General features: G+C 44.4%; 1 protein-coding gene across 1 annotated transcript; it reads right to left on the minus strand.

The window, feature by feature from the left end:
* Positions 1-1,149: 1,149 nt before the first annotated feature.
* LOC134321502 (rho-related GTP-binding protein RhoN-like) lies at positions 1,150-20,739 on the minus strand. The gene is made up of 5 exons (XM_063003280.1): positions 20,471-20,739; positions 18,631-18,718; positions 4,925-5,034; positions 4,560-4,694; positions 1,150-2,294 (listed from the first exon to the last, which is right to left on the minus strand). Exons 1-5 carry the CDS (start codon positions 20,585-20,587, stop codon positions 2,055-2,057), a joined length of 690 nt encoding a protein of 229 aa, XP_062859350.1. The 5' UTR covers positions 20,588-20,739; the 3' UTR covers positions 1,150-2,054.
* Between the last annotated feature and the right edge of the window lie 784 nt (positions 20,740-21,523).

Below are 21,523 nucleotides of genomic sequence, written 5' to 3' on the forward strand. Positions count from 1 at the left end.
TACCAACAAAATCTGAAGAAACTAAAGAACTAAAGTCAGTGTTTTTACGTAGTACCGTCTGTTCTCTTTATTTCTCTCTCTTGTGTTTAACAGCAGAGGCCCCCAACCTTTTTTGCAGCACGGACCGGTTTCATATAAGATATAATTTCACGGACTGGCATGGTGGAAGCATTTAGAGTAGAATAACTACAGAATGGAAAATCAGTGTGAATTCTGAGCTTGTTTCGCTGCATTGAGACGCTGCTCCCACCTAGTGGTGATTGGAGACAATAACACCCGAAGAGTTTTGGAAATTGAATTGCTCTTGTGGCGTCTCTAATTTTTTATCCTTTCTGTGCAACCCGGTAATAAACAACCGGTACCGGTGGTTGGGGACCACTGTTTTACAACAACTACAATCTGCATCATCCAATCATGTCACTTTCTACCAGTCCAGTCCTGTCCTGTCATTTCCATATTTGTTATTTCTATATTATAAAGCTTGTTTTGTGCTTCATGTACAGACGTTACAGATCAACGTCTATACATTTATAGACATCTCATCTGCATGAGACGAGTCCCTCCAAAAACAACAACATAAAAACAAAACTAAAGAAACGTGTTCGATGTCAAACTGAAATAGAAAAACATAAAGATATAAAGAACAAGATTTATTGTTCCCTGTAAATCTTCACACAGATGCACTTATAATCATCCAATGAGCTTCTCCGTTCTTCATGGGTGCATCCCAGTCATTTACAGTTCAAGCATTTAATCCAAGCAACTAGGGGGACCCCCACAGGTGTCCACTAGGTGGTGTCCACTCACTGTCCACTCTATTAGACACTCCTACCTAGTTGGTCCACCTTGTAGATGTAAAGTCAGAGACGATCGCTCATCTATTGCTGCTGTTTGAGTCGGTCATCTTCTAGACCTTCATCAGTGGTCACAGGATGCTGCCCACGTGGCGCTGTTGGCTGGATGTTTTTGGTTGGTGGACTATTCTCAGTCCAGCAGTGACAGTGAGGTGTTTAAAAACTCCAGCAGCACTGCTGTGTCTGACCCACTCATACCAGCACAACACACACTAACATACCACCACCATGTCAGTGTCACTGCAGTGCTGAGAATGATCCACCACCTAAATAATACCTGCTCTGTGGTGGTCCTGACCATTGAAGAACAGCATGAAAGGAAGCTAACAGAGCATGTAGAGAAACAGATGGACTACAGTCAGTAATTGTAGAACTACAAAGTGCTTCTATATGGTAAGTGGAGCTGATAAAATGGACAGTGAGTGTAGAAACAAGGAGGTGGTTGATCAGTGTATACAGGTGTACAATACGATGTACTTCTTTCTGCTGGGGTCTGAGCACAGGGTCAGCCATCATACAGCACCGAGAGGGTTAAGGGCCTTGCTCAAGGGCCCAACAGTGGCTGCATGGCAGAGCTAAGATTTAAACTCCCAACCTTCGGATTGATAACTCCTTCCTCTGAGGATGCTAATAGATGTACACACACTTCATTTGGTCCTGTTATCGCCTGCAAATGGCTCGGATGTGAATGTGGAGGAGGAGAATTGATTACACTGTAAGTTAGGGTGTGTTATGCGCTCGCGTCCTTGCTCTGAAAGCTTCGCCGGTTCCTCCGAGACGTGCTTAGAGACGCCGAGCTCTATTTGACTAATTTCAGGGTAATTTCAGCCAGGAATCGAGAAATAGTTTCGGGATGCACCCCATTGTTCCTCGTTGTGGTTTGTTTTTCAATTTTATATTCAGTGATAAAATTGTGTTCCAGTCCCCTGGAGGAGACATCTGAGACCAATAAATCTTGTTCTTGGGGCCAAACATGATGACAAGTTTAATCCTGTGTTTTTATTCTAACAGTTGAAAATTCAACAGTTCAACCCAAAAAATAATAAAAAATGAAAATGTTGCATCACCAACATCCTTCTACAAGGTGCAAAACAACTCAGCAGTAAAAAGAGTCAATAAATAATCCCTCTCTGTGCATCAAATATAAAAAATGAATTTATATAAGAATCAGACCACCAGCAGGTCGTGTGTTCTGTGCTCCTACATCAGCGTGCAGCTCTTCGCTCGAGCTTTACGCTGCTCCAGGATCTCGACGTGCTGAGGATTCTGGGAGATATGTTTGAGTCCTTTGCGTGATTCGGACCGCTTGAGCCGCTGGGTGTCTTGGCAGATAGACGTCACCGTGGCGATGTGGAAGACGTCCCGTACGCTGTTCTCCGATTGTTTGGCCGTACACTCGGCGTAGGCCGCCGCACCGATCTGTCGCGCCAGAGAAGTGCCCTAAACACAGAGAGGAGGGGGGCGTGAGGATCAACTTACTGAGCAGTTTTCTTTCTCTTAGCATGGGCGTCGTTCAGCGCTCGGCTCGAGCGGCACAGTAAAACATCATCAAAGTGTGGATATGAGACGAATCTGCATTTGTGTTGAATAACCATCAGTTTCAGTTTGAAAGCTCCACATGCATCTGTGTTTATCTGGATTTTCCTCCCTGTTTCACTTTTAAACTTGTGTTACAGCTCGAGCGTCTGAGAAATTGTGAGAATCAGAATCAGCTTCTCCCAGAGTCTAAAACGCTTCTGGTTGAAAATGAAGCTTAACGTGGTTTAATGTAGTAAAAGAAGGAGACAGGAGCACTAAACTTCTCTTCATTATTACTGCTCATAAGTTCCTCCACTAATCACATTCCTCACTCGCTGTTTTACTACATTAAGTCACGTTAAGTTTTGTTCACCGTCACACTTCATAGAAAATAACGGCACAGCGGCGCAAAAGTGATTTTGTCACTTCTCATGTGAATGCGCCGGTACTGAACGGAATACAATATTACCATTTGTGTTGAATCTGCATTTGTGTTTAAGAAGCATAAGAAAACAATAATGAAGTGCAGCTTTTATTGTATTTTTACACCGATCAGTCATAACATTAAAACCACCTCCTTGTTTCTTCACTCACTGTCCATGTTATCAGCTCCACTTACCATATAGAAGCACTTTGTAGTTCTACAATTACTGACTGTAGTCCATCTGTTTCTCTGCATACTTTGTTACCCCCTTTCATGCTGTTCTTCAATGGTCAGGACCACCACAGGACCACCACAGAGCAGGTATTATTTAGGTGCTGGATCATTCTCAGCACTGCAGTGACACTGACATGGTGGTGGTGTGTTAGTGTGTGTTGTGCTGGTATGAGTGGATCAGACACAGCAGCGCTGCTGGAGTTTTTAAACGCCTCACTGTCACTGCTGGACTGAGAATAGTCCACCAACCAAAAACATCCAGCCAACAGCGTCCCGTGGGCAGCGTCCTGTGACCACTGATGAAGGTCTAGAAGATGACTGACTCAAACAGCAGCAATAGATGAGCGATCGTCTCTGACTTTACATCTACAAGGTGGACCGACTAGGTAGGAGTGTCTAATAGAGTGGACAGTGAGTGGACACGGTATTTAAAAACTCCAGCAGCGCTGCTGTGTCTGATCCACTCATACCAGCACAACACACACTAACACACCACCATCATGTCAGTGTCACTGCAGTGCTGAGAATGATCCACCACCTAAATAATACCTGCTCTGTGGGGGTCCTGACCACTGAAGAACAGCATGAAAGCAGGTTAAAAAGCATGTAGAGAAACAGATGGACTACAGTCAGTAATTGTAGAACTACAAAGTGCTTCTATATGGTAAGTGGAGCTGATAAAATGGACAGTGAGAGTAGAAACAAGGAGGTGGTTTTAATGTTATGGCTGATCAGTGTATATTGAAATGGATGGACGGATAAACAGACAGATACATATATAGACAGACAGAGGTCAGACAAGAATGAGCCACCTCACCTCATGGTCGCTCTTTTGACTAAACAGGCATAAATTACCACATGCACAGTCCAAAATCTTAGGGAGGAAAAAACACAAACAACCCCAAACCAGAAAATTAAAGCGGACGTGAATCAGGACCTGCGAGGCCGACATGACACCACTGTGTGCTCCGGGCAGAACGAGTGAGAGAGTGAAGGGCACGAGTGTAGTGGTGAATAATACATCACCTCTGTGCTATCAGATACTCACCAGCACACACACACGCCGCTGATAGCGCTGTCGCTAACCCTACCACCATCTTTCTCATCACTATTTCATACACAGATGCTCTGCTGCACTGGGCTTCCCAGGTTTTATGACCTTAAGTAAAGTGGAGTGTGTCTCTCTGTAGGTGTGTGTGTGTGTGTGTGTGTGTGTGTGTGTGTGTGTGGTTGACGTTATGTAGTGAGTGTGTTAGCATGAGGTAAAATTTGAATAGCAGCCAGAAAGCCTCAGTCGCGGCCTCCAGCAGAGCTTAGCAGCTAACGGATGGCGTGTTGTTTAGTTTTGGGCAACAGTGCAGCATCCCAGCACGTCTTCTCACTCAACTTGAGGGCAGCTTAGAGCAGCCAATCCACCTTCTGCAGTAAAGTAGTATTTTGGAGGATACGACGGTGTTGTATTTTTGTTTCTTGTGAGCTCCTGATCTGCATTGTGTGTGTGTGTGTGTGTGTGTGTGTGTGTGTCTCACCTGTTCGTGTGTGACGGGGATCAGTGTGAGTTTGGACAGCTCTCTGAGTGTGTTTAGATCCGTCCTCATGTCCAGCTTACATCCCACCAATACAATCTTTGCATTGGGACAGTATTCCTGCGTCTCACTCTGCCACTGCGCACACACACACACACACACACACACACACACAAACACACACACACACACACACACAAACACACCTTCCTTTTAAATGACAATAACAGAGCAATACTGTTTCAAAACAATAGTGATTAACAGCTGTCTGGGTGTGTGGATTTGTGTCTGGGTGTGTGGGTTTGTGTGTGTGTGTGTTGGGTGGAGGGTTCGTGTGTGTGTGTGTGTGTGTGTGTGTGTGTGTGTACCTTTTTTAAAACACTGTCCATGGTCTCTGGTCTGCTGATGTCAAAACAGATAAGAACAGCATCTGAATCTGGGTAAGCCAACGGGCGTACGTTATCATAATAGGCAGAACCTGCACACATAACACACACACACACACACACACACACACACACACACACACACACACACGGAAACATATTAAACACCAAGCTACTGTTTTTCTTAATTAAAAAGCCCTGAACATACAAGTGCCTGATCAGTTTAAATAACCAGTTATAGGGATGGGTTAGTGTAAGGGTTAGGCTTGGGGTTAGTGTAAGGGTTAGGCTTGGGGTTAAGATGAGGGTAGGGAGTGTTGGGAAGAGGGTTAGGATTAGTGTAAGGGTTAGGGTAAGTGTTATGAATATGGTTGGAATAAGGGGTTATAGTGTAGGATTGAGAGTATGGTTAGGGTTGGGGTTAGGGTTGGGGTAAGCATTGAGATTAGGGTCAGGGTAAGGGGTTATAGTGTAGGGTTGAGAGTAGGGTTAGGGTTGGGGTTAGGGTTGGGGTAAGCATTGAGATTAGGGTCAGGGTAAGGGGTTATAGTGTAGGGTTGAGAGTAGGGTTAGGGTTGGGGTTAGGGTTGGGGTAAGCATTGAGATTAGGGTCAGGGTAAGGGGTTATAGTGTAGGGTTGAGAGTAGGGTTAGGGTTGGGGTAAGGGGTTATAGTGTAGGGTTGGGGCAAGAGGTTATAGTGTAGGGTTGAGAGTAGGGTTAGGGTTGGGGTAAGTGTTGGGAATAGGGTTAGGATTGGGGTAAGTGTTGGGAATAGGGTTGGGGTAAGGGGTTATAGTGTAGGGTTGAGAGTAGGGTTAGGGTTGGGGTAAGGGTTGGGATTAGGGTTGGGGTAAGGGTTGGGAATAGGGTTAGGGTTGGGGTAAGCGTTGAGATTAGGGTCAGGGTAAGAGGTTATAGTGTAGGGTTGAGAGTAAGGGTTAGGGTTAGGGTTGGGGTTAGGGTGAAAGTTAGTGTAAGGGTTAGTGTAAAAGTTACAGTTGTGGTTAATGTAAGGGTTGGGGTTAAGGTTAGGGTAAGGGTTAGTTTAAGGGTTGGGGTTAAGGTAAGGGTTAGTGTAAGGGTTGGGGTTAGGGTTAGTGTTAGGGTTAGGGTAAGGGTTAGGCTTGCAGTCAGGAGGTTACCCTCCTCAAAACATTTTGATCTAAATCTTCATATTAATGCTCGTGGTTTTAAATGGAACTCAGTGTGTCCACCTACTTCATCCTAATTTTTGTCTTTAGTAAAAGGTCTAAACAAACAAGCTGCTCCTGTAGATAAAGCAACATGTTGAAACAGACATATTTATGAATCTAGAGATTAAATAAGTGAGATGATGTTGCATATAGCGATCTTTAGAGGAACATCAGGGTAGGACCAGATTCTGATGTAACATCTGGAGCTCCCTACTTACCTACGTATCCTTGCAGATGTGAAGAGTCTGGATGAGTTTGTTGAAGTTTAGGCGGCTCTTTATAACTAAAATTAAATAAACTTTCATCTATGAGATGGTAGGATCATGAGGGGAACGTGAGGGGTGAAGAAACCAAAGCGAAAGCACATTTTATGTTGGGGTGGGGAGGCGAGGAGCCGATTAAGGAATTTAACACTGTTGCACTTTTATAGTCGTCTATAAAAAGAGAAATTTAATGCCCAGCGCTCTGCATCCTTCCCACAGTGCACTGCAACACTCACAGAGAAACAAAGAGAGAGAATAAAATACGGCTGCATGGAAAATAAGTCACAATTTATTCCATTTATTCCGACCATAAAAACAACAGCGCACAAACAGCGCGGTCCCGTTCAATTCAATCCAGTCAGAGCTTCTGAGCCGTGAACACAAAACCGCTGGAGAAAAAAGAAAAGTGGCACCGACCAGCCGAGCAATTAGAGCGCGAGTCGGCCTCTCGGGGAAGATCTATGGGCGCATTTGTGCTCCGTACGTTTGTTTCGGCTAAAAAACAAAAACGTTTCGGCGTTGCTGTTCGTTGCTTTTGTTGGACGCGTATCGTAGCAACGCCGCTGCGCGAGCTAAAGGCCGTCTTTGTGCCCCACTGAATGGACAGAGGGGACAAAGAGGGAAGGAGACGAGGGGAAGCGAGCCTGGAGCGACGCCCGCTTAAGTCTTCGCTTTTTAGTTTTATTTGTCATGTGACAACAAACGTTTCAATCAGGAGCTGAAAGAGACTGGACAGAGCTGCAGGAGTCAAAACAATCAAACAGTTTCAGCATTTAGCAGACGCCTTTATCCAAAGTGACTTACAGTAGAGTGACAGTAAACAGTCTGAGCGATTGAGGGTTAAGGGCCTTGCTCAAGGGCCCAACATCAGCAACCTGGCAGTGGTGGGGCTTGAACCAGCAACCTTCTGATTACTAGTCCGATACCTTAACCGCTAGGCAATGGTTTGCCAAAAACAGTTTTGTGAGAGTCAAACTGAACACCTGCATAGAAAGAGCAGCTCCAGGGTCAGAGGTGTCCACGGTCAAGCAAGCCCATGATACACTGCCACAGCTGGTTAGAGCGTTTGATCCACCTACTTTAGGAACAGATTGTCGGTTCATATCCAGGATCTACTATGCAGCCAAGATTGGGCCCTTGAGCAAGGTCCTTAACCCTGTCTGCTCAAGGTGCGTCGTGCAATAGCTGACCCTGCGCTCTGACCCCAGCTTCCAAACAAGCTTCCTTGTACTGTACTCGTGTAGACACCAATCAGCCATAACATTAAAACCACCTCCTTGTTTCTACACTCACTGTCCATTTTATCAGCTTCACTTACCATATAGAAGCACTTTGTAGTTCTACAATTACTGACTGTAGTCCATCTGTTTCTCTACATACTTTTTTTAGCCCCCTTTCATGCTGTTCTTCAATGGTCAGGACCCCCACAGAGCAGGTATTATTTAGGTGGTGGATCATTCTCAGCACTGCAGTGACACTGACATGGTGGTGGTGTGTTAGTGTGTGTTGTGCTGGTATGAGTGGATCAGACACAGCAGCGCTGCTGGAGTTTTGAAACACCTCACTGTCACTGCTGGACTGAGAATAGTCCACCAACCAAAACACCTAGCCAACAGCGCCCGGTGGGCAGCGTCCCGTGACCACTGATGAAGGTCTAGAAGATGACCGACTCAAACAGCAGCAATAGATGAGCGATCGTCTCTGACTTTACATCTACAAGGTGGATCAACTAGGTAGGAGTGTCTAATATAGTGGACAGTGAGTGGACACGGTATTTAAAAACTCCAGCAGCGCTGCTGTGTCTGATCCACTCATACCAGCACAACACACAGTAACACACCACCACCATGTCAGTGTCACTGCAGTGCTGAGAATGATCCACCACCTAAATAATACCTGCTCTGTGGGGGTCCTGACCATTGAAGAACAGCATGCAGAGTAACAGATGAACCACAGTCAGTAATTGTAGAACTACAAAGTGCTTCTATATGGTAAGTGGAGCTGATAAATGGACAGTGAGTGAAGAAACAATGAAGTGGTTTTAATGTTATGGCTGATTGGTGTATATATATATGACAGATAAGGACGTTTTTCTTTCTTTCTTTCTTTCTTCTTCACGTGGTTAAATGATGTTCTAGAACTCTCTACACCCCCAAATTATTCATTTCAGTTCTTGACATTAAAAATCTAATTCGTAAACGTATTTTTGGACAAAGCCGTCTGTGTTCCAGTCATTCAGTCAGAGTAAAACAAGAGTGTTTTACACTCAGCAGAACCGTCTGTAACTTCTTTGTTTTTATAATTTGTGACTCAGAACCCTGCGGTGATGTCGCCTAAATTCCTCTCCTAACCGCCATCTAACACCATCACACGACCCGCCTCCGGCGCTCCGGGGCACGGATAAGGCTAACGGGGGCACGTTAAACCAGGGCTGGAGCCGGAGTCTGAGCCGCACCCGCACCGGCGATGCAGAAGCCGAAAAACCGGATCGACACGATTTTCATTTCTGCAGAAAAACACCAGCAGGTAAAAAGAGGAAACAGGTGAAGAGGTGCAGAACACCTGCTCACCTGAGGGCTCGGGACGAAAGAACACGGCGGTTAGAACGCCAGCAGGTGAAAGTGCTCGAGTTACATCAGGGTAAACCTTTCAAAACTAAACCTACACATAAGTAAATAATAACAGCTTAATTATTAGAATGTAAATAATCATGTGGTGAGAGGGGAGGGAAATCAGCACGGGGGCAAATACTTTTTCACAACACTGTACACACACTTTTAACATTGTACATTTACATCTTCAGCATTTAGCAGATGCTTTTATTCAGAATGACTTACTATAGTGACGGTACACAGTCCAAGCAATTAAGGGTTAAGGGCCTTGCTCAAGGGCCCAACAGCGATAACCTAGCAGTGGTGGGGCTTGAACCGGCAACCTTCTGATTACTGGACCAGTACCTTAACCACTAGGCTACAGCTGCCCTACATTTTACATATTTGACACTTAGCCGACGCTTTCATCCAAAGCGATACAGTCTGTCTTACAATACAGTGATGGTACACAGTCCAAGCAATTAAGGGTTAAGGGCCTTGCTCAAGGGCCCAACAGTGTCAATCTGGCAGTAGTGGGGCTTGAACCAGCAACCTTTTGATTACTAGTCCAGTACATAAACCGCTAGGCTACAGCTGCCCTCACTTGGAGTTTCTGTGGCGCAACCGCTCATTCCTGACCACTCCTTCAAATAAACATGCACTACATGGCCAAAAGTATGTGGACGCCTCTTTTATTCATTTAGTTCAGGTGTTTCAGCCAACAAGAAGTCTATGAAAATGACATGCATGCCTCTGATTTTGTGAAAACAGTTTGGGGAAGGCCTGTTTTTGTTTCACAAAGTGAGCTCCATAAAGACCTCAAGCATTTTCGTTTTAGATGTCAGAGCGGCACGGTGGCTAAGTGGGTAGCACTGTCGCCTCACAGCAAGAAGGTCCTGGGTCTCCCACAGTACAAAGACATGTAGGTGAGGTGAACTGGAGATTGATGTAAAACTTTATATTAATGTTTATATTTTTTTATATACTGTAGATTTATATTTTTGTTTATTTATTTTCTGCCCCTTTTCTCCCTTTTAGCGCGTCCAATTGCCCGATTGTATCACGCTTCCTCTCCACCAATGCCGATCCCCGCTCTGATTGAGGAGAACGAAGCTAACCCGCGCCCCCTCCGACACGTGGGCAGCAGCCGTATGCATCTTATCACCTACACTTTGACGAGTGCAGTGTGGATCAGCGTTGTGTACGGAGAGACACACCCTGATCAGCGCACTCCTTCTCCCCCGCCCCTGTGCAGGCGCCATCAATCAGCCAGCAGAGGACGTAGTTGCATCAGTTACAAGGAGTCCCTATCCGGCTTACTACTACCCCACCCCTACATGAACAACAGGCCAATCGTTGTATATGTGGCCGCTCAGCCCAGCTGAGACCCGATACGATGTATTCGAGATCCCAGCTCCGGTGTTTTTATGCTGCGCCACCTGAGCGCCATTTACATTTTCGGCATTTAGCAGATGCTTTTATTCAAAGCGACGTACAGTACTGTGACAGTATACAGTATGAGCAATTGAGGGTTAAGGGCCTTGTTCAGGGGCCCAACAGCAGCAACCTGGCAGTGGTGGGGCTTGAACCAGTGACCTTCTCATTACTAGTCCAGTATCTTAACCACTAGGCTACAACGTCCCTGTTAAATTCCTAATATATAAGTAAAATAAAATAAATTGGATGTCCAGCTAGATCATGTTCAGGTGTCCATATACTTTTGGCCATCTGACGTGTTCCTGTTGTAAAATATAAATCAGAGCAGCACACACTGTTCCAGAGATTTACATTTGATTAATGATCAGTGTAAGATTAAGTAAAACTGGCTTTTACTAGTTTTTATTTATTTATATTTTATCTTTGCATAAGACCACCAGCCCTTGTGTTCTCTCACTCATGGAACCAGTTCTCATCATGCTGGTCTTAATGGTGCTGGTTATGTCGCCCAGTTAAAAATAACATCTCGATTACCGACATTCCATAAATACCCCACATTTCTGAGCCGTGAGAAAGTTTTTAATGCTCCGCTGAGGAATGTAAGCTTCTACAAGATAAGAAGATACCCACTCGCTCAACCTACAAGCAATTTACAGCAGCCAATCCACCTTCTGCAGGGTTTAAACAGGTCGAGAGAAAACAGCAAACAGAGACAGAACCTGTGCTGAAAATACGACTGAACCCATGTCTCCAGGAACCATGCTGCCGTGTGACACCTACTCTACTAGCCTAGATCTAGACTAGGCACACCAAGCTGTCTAGGCACAATTAAGAGAAGCCAATCTACCTACAGGCATGTTAGGAAGCCAGAGTACACAAACAGATGGACCAGTAGGATTGAAACCAAGACCCATGCGGAAGTGCAGCCCACAGTGATGTCAGGAGACTCTTATTCCATACAGTAAAAGCAGCCTGTATAAGGGCACAGAGAAGTCACCAGCTGGAGTTGGGCTGGTGGGTGTTTTTACTTGCATAGAACCAAATATTAATATTTAATAACTGAAATGTAACCAGATGTTGGTGAGGCTCTCAGACTCGATTGAAACAGGAAGCTCCCCACCGTTCCTCCTGAATTATAGACGAGGGAAAGCAGGATGCACAAGCATCAGTCAGATTAGTGTGTGTGTGTGTGTGTGTGTGTGTGTGTGTGGTCTACAATGAGGTCGATGACCTACGCAGGATCCTATGTTGGCTGGAGGAGTGGGTTGCATTGATTTTGAGCTCTTTAATAGAAATAAGCACACACACACACACTACACACACACCTATACACACACACCTATACACACATACCCACTCATTTTACATACACACACTCGCATACACACTCATATATACACACACACACACACTCCTGTACATAGCCACTATACATACACACACACTAACACACACACACTCACTCATACACACCACTATACACACACACACTTATACACACACTTGCATACACACTCATACACGCGCACACACACTCGCATACACACTCATACACACACACACACTCATGTACATAGCCACTATACATACACACACACTTACACTCACATGCACATACACACACTCACATACACTAATATACACACACTCACATACACACATATTTTTTATAAAGGGGCAGTGATAGCTCAGTGGTTAAGGTACTGGACTAGTAATCAAAAAGTTGCCGGTTCAAGCTTCACCACCACCAAGTTGCCACTGTTGGGCCCCTGAGCAGGGCCCTTAACCCTCAATTGCTTAAAAAAAATTGTGTTCAGTCAAAGTTGTAAGTCGCTTTGGATAAAAGCGTCTGCTAAATGGCGAAAATGTAAATGAAAATGTAAAATGTAATGTAAATATACACTCACACACACTCATTTTACACAAATATACACTCATTTTACATACACACACACTAAACACACACATGTTCACACCCACTATGTATACACACACACACACACACACACTGACTTACTATACACACATGCACTCACACACACATACTACACACACACTCACATATACACTCATTTTACATACACACTTTACACACCCACTATATACAGTATATATACACACACACTAACACAAACACTAACACACACACACTGACTCACTACACACACACACACACACAAACACACTCATTTTACATACACACACACTACACACACACATGTATACACCCACTATATATACAGTTGAAACCAGAAGTTTACATACACTATATAAAAAGACACATGTGCATGTTTTTTCTCACTGTCTCACATGAAATCAGAATAAACTCTTCCTGTTTTAGGTCAATTAGGATTACCACAATTATTTCTATGTGCTAACTGCCAGAATAATGAAAGAGAGAATTTTTTAAGGCAATTTTTATTACTTTCTTCAAAGTCAAAAGTTTACATACATTTCATTAGTATTTGGTACTGTTGCCCTTAAACTGTATGACTTGGGTCAAACGTTTAGGATATCCTTCCACAAGCTTCTCACAATAGTTGGCAGGAATTTTGGCCCATTCCTCCTGACAGAACTGGTGTAACTGAGCCATGTTTGTAGGCCGCCTTGCTCGCACCTGCCTTTTCAGCTTTGCCCATAAATTTTCTATAGGATTTAGATCAGGGCTTTGTGATGGCCACTCCAAAACATTGACTTTGTTATCCTTAAGCCACTTTGTAACCAGTTTGGCAGTATGCTTCGGGTCATTGTCCATTTGGAAGACCCATTTGCGCCCAAGCTTTAACTTCCTGGCTGATGTCTTGAGATGTTGCTTCAGTATTTCCACATAATGTTCTTTCCTCATGATGCCATCTATTTTGTGAAGTGCACCAGTCCCTCCTGCAGCAAAACAACCCCACAACATGATGCTGCCACCCCCATGTTTTACAGTTGGGATGGTGTTCTCAGGCTTGCAAGCTTCCCCCTTTTTCCTCCAAACGTAACGATGGTCATTATGGCCAAACAGTTCAACTTTAGTTTCGTCAGACCACAGGACATGTCTCCAAAAATTAAAGTCTTTGTCCCTGTGTGCATTTGCAAACATTAATCTGGCTTTTTTATGTTTCTTTTGGAGTAATGGCTTCTTCCTGGCAGAGTGGCCTTTCAGCCCATGTCGATACAGTACTCGTTTCACTGTGGATAATGACACACTCTTACCAGCTTCAGCCAGCATCTTCACAAGGTCTTTTGCTGTTGTTCTTGGGTTGATGTGCACATTTCGGACCAAAGCACGTTCATCTCTGGGACACAGAACCCGTCTCCTTCCTGAGCGGTATGATGGCTGGACATTCCCATCTTGTTTGTACTTGCATATAATTGTTTGTACAGATGAACGAGGCACCTTCAGGCATCTGGAAATTGTACCCAAGGATGAACCAGACTTGTGCAAGTCCACAATTCTCTTCCTGATATCTTGGCAGATTTCTTTTGACTTTCCCATGATGTTACACAAAGAAGCAGTGTGTTTCAGGTGTGCCTTAAAATACATCCACAGGTGTCTCCACTTAACTCAGATGTTGCCAATAAACCTATCAGAAGCTTCCAAAGACATGACATGATCATATGGGCTGTCCCAAATTGTTTAATTAAAGGCATAGTAATCTTAGTGTATTTAAACTTTTGACTTTGAAGAAAGTAGTAAAAATTGCCTTAAAAAATTCTCTCTTTCATTATTCTGGCAGTTAGCACATAGAAATAATTGTGGTAATCCTAATTGACCTAAAACAGGAAGAGTTTATTCTGATTTCATGTGAGACAGTGAGAAAAAACATGCACATGTGTCTTTTTATATAGTGTATGTAAACTTCTGGTTTCAACTGTATATATATATATATATATATATATATATATATATATATATACACACACACACTAACACAAACACTAACACACACACACTGACTCACTATACACACGCACTCACATATACACACACTCGCACACTCACATACACACTCGGTGTAGATACACACACTCACTTTACACACACACTAACACACACACACACACACACACTCTAAATCCCTTCCTCCCAGCTGTAGAAATGGATCCAGGTGTTCAGTTCAGTCCGTGTCTCACTGCAGCTGTGTGTAATCTGATACGGCTCATCAATTAATAACCTGCTGCTAAACCAATATTGTGATACTGTGTGATACTGTGTGTGTGTGTGTGTGTGTGTCAGTGTCTTGAATTGGACCTCGGAACATGACAGCTGGGATTCATTTCCATTACATTATGAGAGGTCGAGTACTGACCTTACACATGGTTTAAAATGAACTATTCATACGTTTTAAATTGTATGATGATTAAATCTCACGCCGTCCCGTTTGGAACGTGAAGCATCTCTTCGTCCAGCGTGTCCACACTGTAAAGTCATGTGGTGGCTTTTCAGCGTCCAGATCAGCTGTCACAGCCTCAGAGTGCAGAAGTAGTGATGCTACCAGATCAGCAAAACCAAAGAGAAGCCGTGATGCGCTTTCCCCTAAAACTCTGGGGTTCCAGCCTCATCTACTAAAAGCATCTGCCTCATTTCCACCTGGGACTTTTTAATACCTCTTTTTTTTTATTACCAAACACCTTCTAGAGACAGCCCCAGTACCTGATCCAGAGACAGTCACAGACCCAGCCCCAGTCCATGACCCAGTACCAGCCCCATCCATAACCAAACACTAGTCCTAAAACCAGTAATAGCCCCAGTTTCTGATCCAGTGACACTCCCAGTCACAGACCCAGCCTCAACCCATGACCCTGCACCAGCCCTATTCATGACCAAGCCCTTGGAGTCCTAGAACCATCCCCAGTTCCTGATCTAGCAACAGTCCCAGTTTCTGATTCAGTGTCACCCCCAGTCCATGACTCAGTCCAAGTCTCAGTACCTGATCCAGTGACAGTCCCAGCCCCAGTCCATGACCCAGTACCGGCCCCATTACATGACCAAGCACCAGTCCTAGAACCAGCCACAGCACCCGATCTAGTGACAGCCTCAGTCCATGACTCAGAACTAGCCCTAGTTTCTGATCCAGTATCAACCCCAGTCTATGAACCAGCCCAAGTCCTAGTACCTAATCCAGTGCCAGTCCATAACCCAGTACCAGTCCCATTTATGACCCTGCACCAGTCCTAGAACCAGCCGCAGTACCTGATCTAGTGACCTCAGTCTTTGACTTAGAACCAGCCCAAGTCCCAGTACCTGATCCAGTGACAGTCCATGACCCAGTACCAGCCTCATTCATGACTGTACACCAGTCCTAGAACCAGTTGCAGTTTCTGAACTAGTGACAGACCCAGTTTCTGATCCAGTGTCACCCCCAGTCACTGACCCAGCCCCAGTCGATGACCCAGTACCAGCCCCAACCATGACCAAACACCAGTCCTAGAACCAGCCCTAGTAACATGATCTAGAGACAGCCCCGGTCACTGACCCAGCACCAGCCCCATGTATGACCAAGCACCAGTCCTAGAACCAGCTGCAGTATCTGATCCAGCACCAGCCCCAATTCTTGATCCAGTAACAGCCCCAGTTTCTGATCTAGTGACAAGCCAAGTGTTTTATCCCTATATTTACACTGTGAGTAAAAAAGTGACCTCTGTACCGCTGACCAAATGTTCATTCTTAAAAAATAGTCCATTTTCAAAATTCTTTAACATGAACAATCTTACATTTACGGCATTTAGCAGACGCTCTTATCCAGAGCAACTTACAGAAGTGCTTCCACAGTAAACATTACCTTACATTACCTTACTCTAGTTTAAGTCCAAGAACACAAATCTGCTGAAACTCTGTTAGAACCAAAGTGGTTTTTTATGCAAGAAATAAATAAGAGTGTTAGTAAGTGCATGTCAGCTTCAGTGCTCAGTAAAGACGTGGGTTTTAATCGTCTTTTGAAGACAGTGAGTTTTTTACAAGGTTTGTAGCTACATGGTTAAGCTGTGGTGGATAAATATAATAAAATAGAACCACTTGGTCGCAAGTCTAATTATAAATGCAACAGCACTCAACCATGTAGTATTTATTTATTTATTAGGATCCCAGCGTCATGTTTCACACTCTGGTTACGTTCATGACAGGACAAGAAGTTACCAGTTTACCTCACTTGCACGTCTTTGTACTGTGGGAGGAAACCGGAGCTCCTGGAGGAAACCCACACAGACACGGGGAGAACATGACAACTCCACACGGAAATGACCTCGGGATCAAACCCATGACCTTCTTGCTGAGAGGCGACAGTGCTACCCACCGAGCCATCGTGCCGCCCTGTTAACTAAGTTTTGATTTGGAAAGTAGAAACATCTAGGAGCAACAACAGCTCAGCCACACAGCAGCAAACATCGGAAGCATGTAGCTGTGGTTGTACCTAACTACCAAGTTCTAAACTGACTCTGAACAGTGAAGGATTTGGAACAGGTACAGAGGTCCCATTTTGACTCACAGTGTAAATATCCAGTCCCTGTTTCTGTATTCTCATTGGACTCTTTTTGGTAACTTTGGTGGCTCCTTATTTAAAGTCATCGGTTTTTGTGTCCTGTCTCCTGATATTTAAATGTCTGAAGAGTCAGATTTCGACTATATTGTTTTATTTTTTACTTTTTACTCCTCGCTCCAGGTCCCAGACCCTGCTTATTTCACTCATTCCTTAAAACTGATCTGGACTGGTGTTGGTCTCACCTGCGTCCTGCATCATTTTTATTCTTTACAGGTGCTGTGTGTGTACACCTGAGCTTCTGAACCGTATCGCTTCATCTCATTTCTGCATCGCTGGTTCCTCATTCTTTGTTTTTTCACAGTCACAGTTTTGTTCCTACTCAGGTAGTTTCGTTTTTATTTTTTTAATTCTGCCTGCTGGTATTTTACTCTTGAATGGGAGTGTAAACCTGGTCTGTCTGGTATCTGAACAAAACTGTGGAGGCTGGGAATAATTTTTTAACCTTCACTGAAAGCTTATCGTACATAGTTGAGGTCTAAAGTTTACATACACTTAATGTAATAACTGACCAACATGGCAGCGCTTGATTCTACAACTGTTCTGTTTCTCTGTAGCTGAATATTTGCCTAAAGATCATCAAAGTGTGAACATGAGACAAATCTGCATTAGTGTGGAATAACCATCAGATCCAGGGTTACAGCTCCACATGTATCTGTGTTTATCTGGATTTTCCTCCCTGTTTCACTTTTAAACTTGTGTTACAGCTCGAGCTTCTGAGAAATTGTGAGAATCAGCTTTTTTATTTCAGTGTGTTTATGTTATATTTGTGTTATTTTCAGTGTATACGTGTCAAAAACAACTTCATTATTTTACATTAGACTAAAATATACATGGAACACATTAACAGGTTTCCCAAACATCCTTATGGAAAAAAAACCCCTTGAAACTCAACGCCTTTTAAACTCAACGCCAGTCCCAGAACCAACTGACGTTGAGTTTCAAGGTACCGCTGTATATAATTAAATATAGCTAGTGACTTTTCTGTGCCAATATAAATATGACTAGATTAACCCAGAAGAATTGATCTCAGAAAGCAGTTCTTTCCATTCCATTTTTTGTCTCCCTTGGAGCCATTTCTAATCAGCTTCAGTTCCCCAAATCATCTGTACAAACAATAGAAGTACGTGGAACAGTAGCGTGTCCGCCAAGGTTGAGTAGATAACCAAAAATTGTCACTTTATGAGGAACTGCATAACAGGAAGTGAATAGAATAATAAAGAATAAAAACAACCTCAAATTAACAGGATTAATCAAATTAATCAAAGTGCTGACCCTAAACCCTGAGGAGAACGTCTGGACTGGACTGATCTGGTAGGAGCTCTCTAAATCCATTTCCAGTTTCTGTATTTTATCCAAAGTGACTGATAGTACTGTGACAGTATACTGTCTAAGCAATTGAGGGTTAAGGGCCAGGCTCGAGGGCCCAACAGTGGCAACCTGGCAGTGGTAGGGCTTAAACCAGTGACCTTTTGATTACTAGTCCATTCAGTACCTTAACCGCTAGGCTACAACCAGACTGGTGTTCTAGTTACCCAGTCAGAGAAGGAACCGTTGCAGAAATCACTGAGATTCTAGAGCTGCCATGTCATTATGAGTGTATGTAAACTTCTGAGCTCAACTCCACACCTTTCACAGGGACTTTTCTGAGTGAGACAGGTGAGAAACGGGCGTGTCCTACCTGAGGTGTCCCACATGTTGAGTTCGATGCGGCGCTTGTCGATCTCGAAGCTCGCCGTGTAGTTCTCGAACACCGTCGGCACGTAGCTCTGAACATCAGACGTTATTAAGCGTTATTACAATACGACAGATAATAACGAGCACGTTTAAACAATGTACAGAAGTATTTGGACACACATAACATGTTTTACACTTTAGTTACATCCATGACAGGAACGGTAGTTACTCATTACACAAGGTTCATCAGTTCAAGTTTTTAATATCAAACACAGTCATGGACAATTTAGTGTCTCCAGTTCACATCACTTGCACGTCTTTGTACTGTGGGAGAACACCGGAGCTCCCGGAGGAAACCCACACAGACACGGGGAGAACATGCAAACTCCACACAGAAAGGACCTGGACCGCCCCACCTGGGAATAGAACCCAGAACCTTCTTGCTGTGAGACGACAGTGCTACCCACCAAGCTATCATGCCGCCCTGTCTGATATTAGAAAGTGGAGGAGCAACAACAGCTCAGCCACACTTGGTTGTACCTTATAACCAAGTTCCAAACCGACTCTGAAAGCTGGAGTACAGTGACAAATAAAACCATTACTGACCATTACAGAGTCATCAAGGAACTTGTAAAATAGGCGAGGTGTCTGCATACTTTTGACACAAGTCTGCCATGACTAACCATTACAAACCAACACAAACCCACCCAGAGGAACCAGTATAAAGCTGTAATGGTTTAATGGTGGGGTTTATTCATTTTAATATTCATGTACAGTTAAAATCAAGTGTTTACACACAGGCATCGTGGCAGAGTGTTGAATTTATACAGATAGCAACGTGTGTCTGAAGCACCTGAACTTGATAATTTTAGGAGATGTCCACATGTTTACACACACTTGTAAAGATCATGAGGGTCGTGGCAGCCTTCTTTCTCTGTGACAGAAAGTCTTTGAAGTTTGTGGCATGAGCTCCTAATTCCTGGCACATGGAACAGTGGGTCCGACAAGACACCTTGTGCTGAGAGGAAATTTGTTCAGATATTCTCACTTGGACGCAGGTGACACTGTCCAGAGTCAAGCAAGCTTTACATAGGTCAGACAGGCTAAGGTTTAAAGGAAGATAGGAAGGAAGGAGGGAAGGAAGACAGACAGAAAGACAGACAGACAGAAAGACAGACAGAGACAGACAGATGGTAGGAATACAGAAAGTAAGAGAGAAAGACAGACAGACAGGAAGAAAGAAGATAGAAAGACAGACATACAGAAAGAAAATAGAAAGAAAAACAGACAGACAAAATGACAGACAGACAGAAAGGAAGAAAGAAAGACAGACAGACAGATGGGTGGACAGATAGACGGAAGAAAGGAAGAAAGAAAGAAAGAAAGAAGAAAGAACATCAAGAAGAACAGACAAGAAGGAAGACATCTGCTCTTCAGACCTGGTTTTTGGTGCTTCTTGGATTACATCTGACCATCTGGACAAAGTTCCTCTGAGTATAAAGTGACAGGAGACCCAGGAGTAAAGGATTTAGGGAAGGTCACTGACATTACATTTACATTTCCTGGATTTGGCAGACGCCAAAGCGACTTACAATAGTGTTACAGTATACAGTCTAAGCAATTAGGATTAAGGGCCTTGCTCAAGGGCCCAACAGTGACCAAGTGGCAGTGGTGGGGCTTGAACCAGTGACCTTTTGGTTACTAGTCCAGTACCTTACCTGCCTAAACATTAACATTATAGAACTTGGGTTTTCCAGCAACAGAGTCCACCGTGCAACCTGTGTGTGTGTGTGTGTGTGTGTGTGTGTGTGTGTGTGCGTGTGTGTGTGTGTGTGTGTGTGTACCTCTGGGTACGAGTCCTTGGCGAACACGTGCAGCAGTGCAGTCTTCCCGCAGCGCGCGTCTCCCACCACCACCACCTTACAGCGCCGCACCGGCCCCCGGTCCATCGATACACTCATCACCAATTAATCGATCAATGAACTAACCGATGCGGAGGACAGACCCGCAGCCCCGGTGCGCACGGAACACACCGAACCCTCAGCGTTCCTCTCCGTTCCTGCTCCGAACTCCGAACCATCCCCGGTATCACATCTGTCCTGTCACCGACTAACACGAGCTGTGTGTGTATGAGCGCGCGCGCGTGTGTTTATGTCTCTCACGCGCCGTCTGTCTGTGCAGCGCGAGGAGGGGCGCGGTTCATCCCCTCCCTCCCCAAACTCCACCCCCGATACACCTCCCAAAAACACACACATACACCGACCATACATAACATTATGACCACTGACAGGTGACGTGAATAACACAGATTATCTCTTCATCACGGCACCTGTTAGTGGGGGGGATATATTATATTAGGCAGCAGGTGAACATTTTATCCTCAAAGTTGACATTAGAAGCAGGAAAAATGGGCGAGCCTGAGGATCTGAGCGAGTTTGATGAGGGCCAAATTATGATGGCTGGATGACCGGGTCAGAGCGTCTCCAAAACTGCAGCTCTTGTGGGGTGTGTCCCGGTCTGCAGTGGTCAGTATCTATCAAAAGTGCTCAAAAAAGAAACAGTGGTAAACTGGCGACAGGGTCATGGGCGGCCAAGGCTCATTGATGCACGACAGATGGAGGGAAGGAAGGAAGATGGACGGACGGACAGACAGATGGAGGGAAGGAAGGAAGGAAGACAGACAGACAGACAGTCAGAGCATCTCCAATACTGCTGCTCTTGTGGGGTGAGTCTGCAGTGGTCAGTATCTATCAAAAGTGGTCCAAGGAAGGAACAGTGGTAAACTGGCGACAGGGTCATGGGCGGCCAAGGCTCACTGATGCACGACAGATGAAAGACAGAAAGAAAGACAGAGGGAAGGAAGGAAGACAAACAGAAAAACATTCTGAAAGACAGAC

This window comes from Trichomycterus rosablanca, chromosome 10, assembly GCF_030014385.1.
Source record: "Trichomycterus rosablanca isolate fTriRos1 chromosome 10, fTriRos1.hap1, whole genome shotgun sequence".
NCBI lineage: Eukaryota > Metazoa > Chordata > Actinopteri > Siluriformes > Trichomycteridae > Trichomycterus > Trichomycterus rosablanca.

What these genes read in the sequence shown, in the direction of transcription:
- LOC134321502 (XM_063003280.1), bottom strand. Translation starts at nt 20,587, where the DNA reads ATGAGTGTATCGATGGACCGGGGGCCGGTGCGGCGCTGTAAGGTGGTG. An exon ending in CAACATGTGGGACACCTCAG is followed by an intron (nt 5,035 to 18,630) that starts GTAGGACACGCC and finishes TTATGTGTGCAG; the next exon opens with GTTCTGCCTATTATGATAAC. An exon ending in TCCCCGTCACACACGAACAG is followed by an intron (nt 2,295 to 4,559) that starts GTGAGACACACA and finishes CTCTGTGTTTAG; the next exon opens with GGCACTTCTCTGGCGCGACA.